We start from the raw sequence: 14,166 nt of genomic DNA, 5'->3' as shown, positions 1-14,166 counted from the left end.
GTATGATACTGTAATGGTGTGTACATGTCATTACACATTTGTTAAAACCAAATGTACAACACCAAGAGTGAACTCTAATGTAATCTATGGACTTTAGTTAAAAAGTGATTCACTATTGACTCATCGATTGTAATAGATGTAACACACTCATGTAAGATAGTGGTACAAGACGGGATGACAGAGGGGTGGGCAAGAGGATATATGGGAACTCTCTGTACTTTCTGTTTATGTTCTGTAAACCTTTCTATCAACCTATGGCCACTCAAAGAGTAAAGTTTTGTTATTTTTTTTTCAAAAGGTCACATACTGTATGATTCCATTTGTATAACATTCTTGAAATGATATCAAAGCAGTGGAGGGCAGAGAAGTGGTTGCCAGGAATTAGGAGCATAGGGTGGGGGTGAGATGTGTGGGGAGATTGTGATTTGGGCTATGGAAGAGTAATCGGAGGGTCCTTACGGTGATGGAATTGTTTATCTCAGCTTGGTAGTGGTTACATGAATTCACACATCTGATAAAATTGCATAGAAACACACACACTCACACACCATAGTGCACATAAGACTGGTGAAATCTGAACAAAGTGGGTGGATTGCATCAATGCAATTTCCTGGTTGTAACATTGTACTATGGTTATGCAGGATATTACCATTGGGGGGAAATGGTGAAGGGGACACAGGATCTCACTGTTTTTGCTCTTACAATTGCACATGAATCTAAAATTCTCTCAAAATAAAGAATTTAATTTAAAAAGCTTAATTTAATATTGCCTGGTTGTTCTCATTATATCTAAAGCAGTGCATAATCTTTTATATCTAATTTTGTTTCCTTTCAGTCTATACATATTGATGCCACTTTATATACTGAAAGTGATGTTCGTGTGAGTATAGTTTATTTTTTTTCAAAATTACTATATTTTCCAGTTTTCAAAAATCTAAGAAGTACATTTTCATAACTTTACTGAAATGTGTATACTTTTTAAATATAAATTTTGGTATGTTCTTACAATATATGATCAATGAGTTTTGTAAGTAATTGTTGAGCTTGTGGGACTTGGAGACAATGAGCTACATAGATGCTATTTTCCTAAAATACATGTATATAAAAGCCTTTTCCATCAATGTCAAACAAAATATATTATACATTTTTGTGATGCAATTAGATCATGATGTAATTAAATGCAAGAATCAGGTTAACTGATTCAATTTAAAAGTATCCAACATATCACTTATTTCCAGTGCTGCAGTGTATTACCATATTTAATCGTATTTTCTACAAATTGCTTAAATGCATTTATGTTCTACATTTTGCATGAATCTCTACAATTGTTGAAAAGGATTCTGGCTGGTTGGTTATTCTATGTGAGAAAAGAAACACAACCCATAAAACCTATCAGAATTCAAAAATGATCTTGAACTTGTTTCATTAAGGCACTGACATTGTCTAAAGGCATGTATGATTTCAATCATGTTGCTGGTCCTTTCCCTCTGGATTGGTTTTCTAAAAATCAAGAAGCAAATCCCCACTTCTTCACCTCCTGCAAAACAAACTCTAGATTGTGTACATTCAGAACAGCGAGTCCTCTCTCTGTTATTCCTCAGTTAGAACTTCTCTGAGATAGAAGGTTTTGTCCCCACCAAGACTTCCTAAGCCCTGGAAAGAAGCCACAGCCAGAAACTAGGAAAAGTAGATATTCATCAACCCATCGGATAGTAGTGCTGACATGGAAATTGTCTCCCTCCTTTGGCTTCAGCAGGTTTTCCATTTTCCTTTGCATTTTCTCAAAGTACAAAGCAGTCCATTAACCACCAACATTCAGCATCCTGAGGTTGCTTGGTTTTTTGTTTTTGTTTTTGTTTGTTTGTTTGCAAGAAGATAACCTTGCAACTCATGGAAAGAAGCTGAGATTGAAATTTAGATTTAAACCCCGACTCAGTCACTTGCTAGCTGTGTTAACTTGGAAGTCACTCAATATTTCTGAACCTCAATTGTATTATTTATTTTATGATTTTGTTTTATTTATTATTTACTTTATTATCAGTTGGGGATAGTATTTACCCTTTCCATCCTGAGCAGCTGCTGTGCCTGATAAGGAATCCCCTTATCCACAGGGGTTTTGTTCCAAGACCCCCAGTGGATGCCTGAAACCACGGATGGTACCAAACCCTATATATACTATGTTAGTTCCTATATATACATACCTGTGATAAAGTTTATTTTATAAATTAGGCGCAGTAGGAGATTAACAATAACAAATAGTAATAAAGTAGGAGTTATAGCAACTTGCTACAAAGAGATATATAAATATGCTTTCTCTTCCTTTCTCTCTCTCTCTCTCAAAATATCTTGTTGTTTGATACCCTTATGATATGATGATGCTAGATGACGAGATGAAGTGAGATGAATGACGTAGGCATTGTAAAATAGTGTTAGGCTACCATTGACCTTCTGATGATACGTCAGGAGGATCATAGAGCCATGACCTATGAATTGTTTATTTCTAGAATTTTCTGCTTAATATTTTTTGGACTGTGGTTGACCACAGGTACCTGAAACCATGGAAAGCAAAACCACAAATGGGGGAGGGAGGGAACTACTGTACTGCCAGTGCCAGGCACATGGGTATATCTCCTCCTTCATTCATTCACTCAGTATTTGTTCAGTGTCTGCAGTGTCCCAGGTACTGTGTGAGGTATGGAGAACACAAAGTCAAACAAGGCATGGTCAGATCCCAGACGCTCATTACATATTTCCTTTCTTTTAAGTTTAGGTTTATGTTCAAGTAATCTGTGGGAAACATATTTTTGTGGCACCTCAAAGGTACCTTTCTGATTTGGTCAGCCTGTGAGTAGGTACTACCCCCATGTTGATTTTTCTAATATATTTCTTAGAATCACATCTGCCTCTGGAACTTAGAAACTTGCAGGAATAGCATGATTAGCAGCTATCATTGTTTAAAATGTTAACGATACAATCTGATTCTAAAAATTCTTCCATGTGTACTACCTTTATTAAGGTTTTGAGAATCTCAGGCAAGTATCATCACCCTCTCACACAGAAGAAATGTGCTTAGTGAGTAAGAGTGGCCTATGATTTCCACGTGTTCTAGTTTCACTTCTGTACAATATTACCATCCTGCTTGATTGTTTTGTTTTCAGTTTGTTTTGGTTTCAATTTCAAAATGAAAAGGAAAAAAATAATCAAGCTGCTTCCTTTGTAATACGTCTTAGGGGTATTGTGTTTCTTTGTACACTATTTGGATTGACTTTTTAAAACACCAGAATTGCATCTGTGAAAATGAATAATGGGAAAATAACTCATTTCTTTTCAAAATGGGTCTTTGTAACTCTGTTTTCAGCCCAGTTGCAAAGTAACAGCGATGAAGTGCTTTCTCTTGGAATTGTGTGTCATTTCCGAGGAGACGAATAACATGCATATTAGAGAAACAGTAGAAAACCTTATCGTCCTAGCCAACAGCAACTTGTCTTCCAATGGGGTGAGTTATCCAACCGCTGTACAGCGTTACAGCGGATGTTTTTGGTTTGATTGGAGAAGTCGTGAGCTGGATATAGTGGACAAGCAGACTCTCCAAACGGAGAGGGAGTGAATTCCAGTGGCGTGGCATCCAGAAGTGGCAGCATCACTGGTGTGCCCACAATCCTCAACTGTTCATTATTTATTCATTCAACAAACATTTACAGCATGATGTCAGCCAGTGTGTTTTCATGCTAGAGTGACAGTGCTGAACCAGTCACGCCACTGATCTCCAGGTGTTTATCACCAGGTGCAGAGCATAGACATTAGTCTAATTATATAATAAAGTGTTTAGCATGAGTAATAGTAATTCACATTTATTGGGTTGTTACTTCAGGCCAGGTACCATTCTTCAAGGGTTAAATGGTAATTCATTGAATCCTCACAATAAATCTGAGAGATAGTTACCTTTGTTTCTGTTTTACCTTTTAAGTAAGCGGAGCACTGAGAGCTTGAATCACTTCCTCCAATTCACTCAGCCAGCAGAATGGGGAGCCAGGATTCAGACGTCAGCAGTTTCACTCCAGAGTCGTCTTATCTACTGAAAGGATAAATGCTGCAACAGGATAATAATAAAAATACAAGAGTTTGAGCATAATTTGGACTATTCTAAGCACAGTAGAGGGTTCCAAGAGGACAAATATCAGGGACTCCCATGGAAAGCTGGGGGATCAGCTATGCAAAGGCCGTGAAGTACAAAGGATTATGGCTTTCATGACAACACTAGTGGCCAAGTGGATAGAAAGAAGCTTTATAAACAACAAAGGCATAATAACAATTCATTAATTTAACAAATACTCGTGGGGCCCCATTGTAGGCCCTCATAAAAACAAAAGGGAGAAAAAACAAAAACCGCATATGGTCCCGGCTCTTAAGGAGAGAGGAAGCATAAATGTACCAATCAATAAGCAAGTGAATAATAAGGCAATAATTTATTAAGTCCAGTGGCCAAAAAGAAGGCAGGTACGGGGGCTGGGATTCTATTTTAGAGGTTTGCCTCCTATGCTGACATTTGGCAAAGATAGGAGAGAATGAGACAGAAGGATACCTGGAGGAGTATGTTCAGGCAGAGGCCAAAGTGCAAAGACACTGAGCGAGGGGGGCTGGACACCTTGGGCTTTTCTAACAATCACAGGCTGCTTTAAGTCTGTGCTTAACTGTCCCATTCTCGGTGATGTCACCTCTTTACGGTTGCAGTCCCATCTCCACGTCAGCATTCCCTATCCCCTCTCAGCAGGTCCCTCTCTCTGATATACTATGTATTTTACTTAATGAATATTGTCTGCTCTTCCTGACTAGGATGTCAGCTTCAAAGGGGCAGGTATTTTTATGTTTTTCAGTTGTATCCTAATTCCCAGAACGATGCCTGGCCCATACTAGATAGTCAATATATTTATGAAATGAATATATTAATGCTTAAAATACTCCTGTGATACGTTATCTCTATCTTGTTGATAGAAAGACTGAGCCATGCCACAAATAAATTCATCAGAGTAACAGTGGGCCACTCTTCCACCTGCATGTTCGTGCTCACGCCCATCACGACACAGTGTGGCACATGTCATGGAGGAAGTGGGCAGGATCACACAGCCAGAGGCCTGGACTTGCAGAATTTTGTTGATGATGTCAGCTGAGATGAGTCATTTCATATCTGCCTTCCCATCTGACGTGGTTACTTTTCACGATCAAGTCGGACAGCATTATATGGAACATGACAGTGCCTGGCCTAGAGTCCGTGCTTGATAAATATTGGTGAATCTGAATTTCAAATGCTTAATGGATGTAAAATCCAATTTTGATTTTTGCTGGCATAGCTTTCATGGTGAAGATGACCTCTCAAAAGTGTATTTATAATGACCACATTTGGGATATTCTAGTTATCCATGGAACTGTTTCAATTACAACAATTGTGGCATTCACCTAAATGGTTCAATTCAACCAATAATGATGGGGTGAATACTCTGTGCCAGGCCCCGTGCCAAATGCTAGGGAAATACACGGCCTCACTCTCCTGGAATTGCTTAGAGAACAGGGGTATAAATAGGCATAGAACTCCACAGCATCAATGTAATATGTGCTGTGCTGTGAGGAAGAATCTAAACAAGGGATTCTGAGAATGTAGCAATGAGACAGTTATTCCAACCCTGGGAGCTTAGAGGTTCAGGAAAGACTTCCTAGTGTTGACAGCACTGAGTAAGCTTAGGTGTAGTAATAGTAGTGCCTGGAATAGGCTGTGTGGGACAGACAGAAAAGGAAAGGCACTGAAGCATGGAAGGGCTTGCTGTGTGCATGGGGATACAGGCATGAGCTCAGTGTCCCTGGGGCATATCATTTGAGGCAGTGGTGAAAAGTGCAAGAAATAGGTAAGGAACAGCTCAAGGAAGGCCTGTGTGCCATGAAGGAAGGCATAGACTTCATGCTAGGGTGGATAATCAGAAATCATTGAGGGGCTCTAAGAAGTCCATCATCTGATAGACATGGCGTGTGTTTTTCAACGTCCTTAATCCATTACAGGAAAAAGAAGGTCAGTTCTTGAAGTCTCCCAGTTCTTCATAATATGATATTAGTTTGCCTAAGTTTTCATGTCTCAAGACCTCACCATATGGTTCAAATGATGGGCTATTCCCAGGAAAGAAATATATCAGAGTTTCCAACAGAATTCTTTCTTTTTCTTTGGCAGACTATAACTGAATCTGGATGCAAAGAATGTGAGGAACTAGAGGAAAAAAATGTGAAAGAATTTTTGCGGAGTTTTACACATATTGTGCAAATGTTTATCAACACTTCCTGATTGCACCTGATCCTGTTCAGCATTTCTGTTATTAACAAATATCTTCCCATTGCTCACTGGCCGCGAAACACTCTGCGTTTCAAATATGCTGCCAAAACATTTTTCCCAGGGAGAAGATGATCAGGATCTTGGATCAGATGAACTCTTAGAAATGAAGGCAGAAAAATGGCATTGAGTAACATGCTGTCTACGAACTGTCCTCAGCCTTATTATGTTCCTTTATTTTTAATTTATTGTTGAAATTGTACATTTGTAGCATAATATAAAAATGTTGAATAAAATTGTATACATATTTTATCCTTTGAAATTGCACTGATATTTTGATTTCCTAAAAGAAAACAGGGGACCTTTGTTCAAGGTGATAAATCAAATTATTCACCAACTATGGAGACTGAGCACAACTGCTATGGGTAAACAGTACGCTCTAGTTTGCATGGAACCACTGACTTCCGGCTTTGGCTTTCGTTTACTTCTCCACTCTATGTGGAGCACTTAGAGGAAGGCTTGACTGACAACCAAAGAAAAAGGAGAAACTAGGTGTGAAACCAGCCCTCTACGCTGTAACTTAGTTACTGACATAAAAGAACTGTTAGAAAAGAAAGAAACAAATTGCAAGTACAGGCATGTGGTGCATCAATAAATCGTGGGCAGGGGTTGCACTAAAAACCTTCCCTGATAGGTAGAATTGTGTATAGAACACTAACGGTTGCAACAGTGTTTATATTTCATGCTTTTCCAAGTTCAGGTATTTTATTTTCACATTGTTTTGCTGTGTTTGTAAAATAAACTGCTGATGTGTAAGAGCCAACATTTTTTGACATAAAAGAAGTGTGCATATAATTTTTTGCAATATATGGTCTAAAATTTGCAAGCTTTCTTTTAATAATGACTTATGACTAACATGAAATATTCTTGTCTTAGCACACATTTCTTTCTGGGACCCAGTTCACTTCTGACAACCTTCACCCAGAAGCTGTAGGTAGGAATTAATCTCCTGTGAATTTGCTTTCTTTCCATTTCACTGTACAAACCAGTTCTCTATTGAAACAGTTTTTTATTACCCAGTGCCCCATTCATGCTCTTGTGTTCCATTGTCCTCATCAACGTATGCTTAAAAATTTCTTTCAAGATAGTTTTGGAGCAGTCTGTATCCAATTTGACTTTTAGAGAGTCATGTGTTGGCTCTCAGTTTGCTCCCTGATCTCAGTCCAGACAAACAGTATTTGGCAGCCGCACTTTAAAGTTTAGGGATTGGGATTGTGGCAGTTGTGTGTTGCTTCTCTTTGTGTCCTTTTTTTTTTTTTTTAATTTCATCAGAGATGGAATTTTTGAAATTTACCTTTTATTGTTTCCCCTAGCTTTTCTATTGATGAAGAGTAGGAAAAAAACACTATTTTTTTTAAAGTTTATTTGGATGATAATTGTTAGCAGTTACATAGATTTCAGGTGTACAGTTCTGTAATACATCATCTATATATCACATTGTGTGTTCACCACCAGAGTCAGTTCTCCTTCCATCACCATATATTTGATCCCCTTTACCCTCATCTACCGCCCCCTCCCCCCTTACCCTCTGGTAACCACTAAACTATTGTCTGTGTCTATGAGTTTTTCTTTCTTCATTTGTTTGTCTTGTTCTTTTGTTGTTTTCAGTTTTATATACCACATATCAGTGAAATCATATGATTCTCTACTTTTTCTGTCTGACTTATTTCGCTTAGCATTATAATCTCAAGATCCATCCATGTTGTCTCATATGGTACTGTTTCATTTTTTCTTATGACAGAACAGTATTCCATTGTGTATATACCAAATCCTCTTTATCCAATCATCTATCAAAAGATACTTCGGTTGTTTCCATGTCTTGGACACCATAAATAAAACTGCAGTGAACACTGGAGCACATTTGTCTTTATGGATACATTTTTTGGGTAGATACCCAGGAGAGGGATTGCTGGGTCATATGGCAATTCTATTCGTAATTTTTTGAGGAACCTCCACACTGTCTTCCATAACGGCTGCACCAGTCTGCATTCCCTCGAACAGTGTATGAGGGTTCCTTTTTCTCCACAACCTCTCCAACACTTGTTACTATATGTCTTGTTGATGATAGCCATTCTAACTGGTGTCAGGTGATATCTCATTGTGGTTTTTATTTGCATTTCTCTGATGATTAGTGGTATTGATCATTTTTTCATGTCTATTGGCCATTTGTATGTCCTCTTTGAAGAAATGTCTCTTTAGGGCCTCTGCTCATTTTGTAATTGGATTGTTTGCTTTTGTGTTGTTGAGTTGTTTGAGTTCCTTATATATTTTGGATTTTAGCCCCTTATTGGAGGCGTTGTTTGCAAAAATCTTCTCCCATTTGGTTGATTGCCTCTTTATTTTGTCAATGGTTTCTTTTGCTGTGCAGAAGCTTTTTTTTTTTTTTTTTTTAATTTATCGGAGTGACAATTGTTAGTAAAATTACATAGATTTCAGGTGTACAATTCTGTATTACATCATCTATAAATCCCATTGTGTGTTCACCACCCAGAGTCAGTTCTCCTTCCATCACCATATGTTTGATCCCCTTTACCCTCATCTACCAGCCCTCTTATCCTCTGGTAACCACTAAACTATTGTCTGTGTCTGAGTTTTTGTTTCTCATTTGTTTGTCTTGTTCTTTTGTTGTTTTTGGTTTACATACCACATATCAGTGAAATCATATGGTTCTCTGCTTTTTTATGTCTGACTTATTTCGCTTAGCATTATATTCTCAAGATCCATCCATGTTGTCACAAATGTTACTGTATCATTTTTCTTATGACAGAACAGTATTCCATTGTGTATATATACCACAACTTCTTTATCCATTCATCTATCGAAGGACATTTTGGTTGCTTCCATGTCTTGGCCACCATAAACAAAGCTGCAATGAACATTGGAGCACACGTGTTTTTATGTATAAATGTTTTCAGATTTTTTTTGGGTAGATACCCAGGAGAGGGATGGCTGGGTCATATGGTAATTCTATTCGTAATTTTTTGAGGAACCTCCACACTGCCTTCCATAACAGCTGCACCAGTTGCAGAAGCTTTTTAGTTTGCTATTCCCATTCATTTATTTTAGCTTTTACTCCCTTTACCTTTGGAGTCAAATTCATAAAATGTTCTTTGAACCCAAGGTCCATAAGTTTAGTACCTATGTTTTCTTCTATGCAGTTTTTTGTTTCAGGTCTTATGTTTAGGTCTCTGATCCATTTTGAGTTAATTTTGGTACATGGTGACAGATAGCAGTCTAGTTTCATTCTTTTGCACATGGCTTTCCAATTCTCCCAGCACCATTTATTGAAGAGGCTATCTTTTCTTCATTGTATGTTTTTTTGGCTTCTTTGTCAAAAATTATCTGTCCATATCTATGTGGGTTTATTTCTAGATTCTCAGTTCTATGCCATTGGTCTGTGTGTCTTCTTTTCTGCCAATACCATGCTGTTTTGATTATTGTAGCCCTGTAGTACAAGCTGAAGTCAGGGAGTGTGATACCTCCAGCATTGCTCTTTTTTCTTAGGATTGCTTTGGCTGTTCGGGGTCTTTTGTGGTTCCATACAAATCTGATGATTTTTTTGTTCAATTTCTTTAAAAAATGTCATTGGAATTTTAATGGGGATTGCATTAAGTCTGTATATTGCTTTGGGTAATATGGCCAATTTAACTACGTTGATTCTTCCAATCCATGAACATGGAATGTCTTTCCATTTCTTTGTGTCTTTTTCAATTTCTTGTTAAAATACCTTACAGTTTTCAGTATATAGGTCTTTCACATCCTTGGTTAAGTTTAATCCTAGGTATTTTATTCTTTTTGTTGTAATTGTGAAAGACATTTTTTTTTATTGTTTCTTTTTCTGAGATTTCATTGTCAATACACAGGAATGCAGTGGACTTTTGTACATTGATTTTGTAGCCAGTGACTTTACTATATTCGTTGATTGTTTCTAATAGCTTTTTGGTGGAGTCTTTAGAGTTTTCTATATATAGCATCATGTCATCTGTAAAAAGTGACAATTGAACTTCTTCATTCCCAATTTGGATGCCTTTTATTTCTTTCTCTTGCCTGATTATTCTGACAAGGACTTCCAACACTATGTTGAAAAGCAGAGGTGATATGGGACAGCCCTGTCGTGTTCCTGAACATAGAGCAAATGGCTTCAATTTTTTACCATTAATTGTGATATTAGCTGAGGGTTTGTCATATATGGCCTTTATTATGTAAAGGTATTTTCCTTCTATACCTATTTTATTAAGTGTTTTAATCATAAATGTCAAACACTTTTTCTGCATCTATTGATATAATCATCTGATTTTTGTCCTTTTTTTTTTTTTTTATGTGATGTATCACATTGATCGATTTGCATATGTTGAACCATCCTTGTGCCCTTGGGATGAACCCCACTTGGTCATGATGTACAATCTTTTTAATGCATTGTTACATTCGATTTGCTAGAATTTTGTTTAGGATTTTTGCATCTGTATTCATCAGAGATATTGGTCTGTAATTTTATTTTCTTGTGTGTGTGTTATCCTTATCAAGTTTTGGTGTCAGGGTAATGTTGACCTCATCAAATGAGTTAGGGAGTATTGTCTCTTCTTCAATTTTTTGGAAGAGCAAGTAGGACAGGTATTAGATCCTCTTCGAATGTTTGGTAGAATTCGCTAGTGAAGCCATCTGGTGGTCCTGGACCATTTCATACTGTAAGTTTCTAATCTGATCCTTAGATAAAAGTTAGCCTCCCTCCAGTATTTGTGGAATGGGGGATGGAAAATCATAATGGCAGTCACATTGCCAGTAATATTTTACAGTGACCAATAATCCATTCCAGTTATCGAAACACACAAGTGGGTTTAAAATTTGGCATTTTTAGTCCTCAAAATTAGGATTCTTCCCACATTAATTACTTAACATGGATCACTTTGGTTGATCTTAAGACACTCAAGGCATAGATATACAAGTTCTTAAAACACTCTCAGCTAACTTAAGAAACAAAGTAATCGTGTAAAACAATCTGAATTTTATTTTTCATGCTTGTATTATTAACAAAATCAGTCTTTCCTTTGTATTTCAAAAATTTTCCCTTCTTGAGCTGTCCTCCATAATCAACCAGCCCAATGTCATGTCATCTGCTTAGACAAGGATACTATGTTTATACCTCACCTATTGCCCTAAATGCTGAAAGTGTTTGCCGTATATTACATATAATAAAGAAAGAACAAACCCATAGGCTTAGAATTTCAAGTAGTAAAGGTAAGCCTAATGAAAATCAGACTTACAGTTAAAAGTCACACTTATGAATTATATTCTTATCTTTTCTTAATTTCAGCTACAGAAAAAGATGTGTGAGAAAATATTATTTCTAACCTCTCTCTGAATCGGCAAAGGACTGGACGGCAGAGGACGTGGAAATGAACTAAGACAGAATTGGTGAGCCCAGAGCTTTTGAAAACCTAGTCACAGTCTAGTTTTATATACTTTCGTTTTTTATCTTGGAACTGAGAATCAATGAAATTATTTTGTTTTGCTGCTGTTGCTGTTGTTGTGAGAGGAGCTTATATGTTTTGATATGTTACTGTTTATAGCCATCAAATTCAACGGCGCATAATGTCAAACTGACATATACAATATGAAAATCAAGTAATATGCTGTCTCTCCTCCCCCTACACACAGAAATACTACAGAATGCATTTTTGTTCCTTCATCTGTGTTATATTAGGTTTCGTGTATGCTTTCTGCTTTCATTTGTGAGTCACGGTTAACATACACATGTCATGTATAAATATTTCACCCAGAGGCAATCCCAATTCCATAGAGATTGGTTTAATACTTCTGAGTGTGTCCGATGACTGAATTTTGTCTTCACTAAGGAATTTATTATGCAAGGTAAACTTTAGCTTCATTGAACGTTCCCCTAATTGTATAATCTATCAGATGTGACACAGAAGAAAAATGAATGAATCATTAATAAAGAGTCATGATTTTGTACAATATTTTACTTCTTCAATCCTGGATTTCAAAATAAGTTAACTACTAGAGGAACTACAGAGGAAATTGTTACACAGAAACAGAATTGAAAATTGTACATTCAGTTTTTACAAACTTTGTCAACACTTTTAGCATATTGTCATCAGAGGATCCAGTGTCACCCAATAGGTGGTTCATCTTCATCATTATCACTGTTTTCTTTCATAAAAGAATTCTCTCCTACAGTTATATTGTAACCCAACGTATTGAAAGCCTACTGTGTGAACATTACGCTAGGTGCTGCCATTACAGCTGTGAATAAGACAGTTGTCGTCTCAGCCCTTGTGGAGTTTACATTCGAGCAGGAAAATCATGTTACCAAATTAATCACTTGAGTGCTTATTCAGTTACTATCAGTCTATGAAGGGCACCAGGAGAGCATATAAAGGAAGGAGCAGATTTGTTCAAGATGCCAGAGAGCGCTTCCTTGAGACAGTGATACTTGAGTTCACCTATAAATTGTAATTCAAAATTATTGGTGTGTGTGTGTGTGTGTGTGTGTGTGAAGAATCAATTGGAGAACAGCCTGCCAAAGCCTCTATCAGGAAGGATTAAGGCATGTTCAAAGAGTGGAAAGAAGGCCAGAGTGGCTAGGGTCAGAAGATAAGTATCATCTGAGCTTATGGGCTGTGGTAAGAATTTTGCTTGATACTCCAAAACAAAGGAACTCTTATTTTGACATGTATTTAAAAAAAAAAAAATCATAGGAAGCTTTGTTTCTAGTATCCAAAGAAGACTTGAAGTCAAAATCTCCTTGCTATTAAATCTCAGGATAATAAAATCATTTCTAAGAACATCATCTTACATCGGCCCCATTATTGCAATTATTTAATGAATTCCTTGCAACACTTAATGGAGATCAACTTCAGGAAGTAATTATTCACTCACTGTCAAAAACAGCAAACCTGTTTGCCTTATATATGTCATGAGACACCCAGGTCCCGAGGAGTCACAGAAGTCCAGCGTTGGGTTCTGAGGACAGTCAGAATTGATTTGTGGTCGGCATCTTAACCCAGGGAAGGCTTCTTGAAAGAAGAACTTTCTGAGTCAATTTTTAACGAGAACTCTTTGATAGGAGGGAGGCCAGTCCTTTTCATCGTGAAAAATGACGTAGAAATAGGCCCCGGGATACGTGTAATGATAGCTAGCACGCTGCTAAACTGGTGACGGCACAGCGAAAACCAGAGAAATGGAAAGAGACAAGGTAGGTGTGATGGGGTGGGGAGAGAGAAAGCACAGTTACACCACCGACGATCAGGTACCCATGGGGTTAGGCTGTGTAGCTGCTTAGAAGAGACAAAGGCTGATGTGTTGAAGGAGAGGCTAAGAAAGGAGTGATATATCTGAATAAGTGACAGCTAAGAGCCTAAAGGTGAGACTGCAATGTCAACGCAGGGATGGTTCCACATGACAAGTATCATCTTTCAAGGATTTTTAAAGATCAGGATCATCAGCCAAGTTCAGTTTCCTGAGTTGATTTAATAATGTCAAAACTCCCAGTGTGTCTTTTAGTTCTGCTCACGAAGGACACTCCAGGCTGATGGAAATAATAATCCGCTTACACTTTTATGGTTCTTTAAAGTTCACAAAGCACTTTTATCTGTATTATTTTATTTGATAAGAGTGTCTGTCCCTCATGGGTGTAGATGAAAAGAGATGCAGAGCCTATGAAACATTTTGCTTAGGTTACTGATGTGTAAAAAACACAAAAGAAAGAAATCACCTGAAATTTTTGTCCACAATCAGCTGTGTATTTATTCTCTGCCCTATTGCCTTTTATATTTCCT

General features: G+C 37.3%; 1 protein-coding gene across 7 annotated transcripts in view; it reads left to right on the top strand.

Annotated features, from left to right (window-relative positions):
* IL15 (interleukin 15) overlaps nt 1–6,622 on the top strand; it is a 120,483-nt gene extending 113,861 nt beyond the window's left edge. For 6 of the 7 annotated variants that reach the window (XM_074338483.1, XM_019730787.2, XM_019730786.2 and 3 more), the window contains exons 5-7: nt 836–880; nt 3,359–3,496; nt 6,215–6,622. In XM_074338483.1, coding sequence (XP_074194584.1) covers nt 836–880; nt 3,359–3,496; nt 6,215–6,325 — 294 coding nt within the window. In that variant the 3' untranslated portion in view covers nt 6,326–6,622. The other variant, XM_074338484.1, reaches the window with a different exon arrangement.
* Nucleotides 6,623–14,166: the final 7,544 nt, after the last annotated feature.

This window comes from Rhinolophus sinicus, linkage group LG07 (genome assembly GCF_036562045.2).
Source record: "Rhinolophus sinicus isolate RSC01 linkage group LG07, ASM3656204v1, whole genome shotgun sequence".
Classification (NCBI taxonomy): domain Eukaryota; kingdom Metazoa; phylum Chordata; class Mammalia; order Chiroptera; family Rhinolophidae; genus Rhinolophus; species Rhinolophus sinicus.
This window is presented reverse-complemented; position numbering and strand designations above follow the sequence as displayed.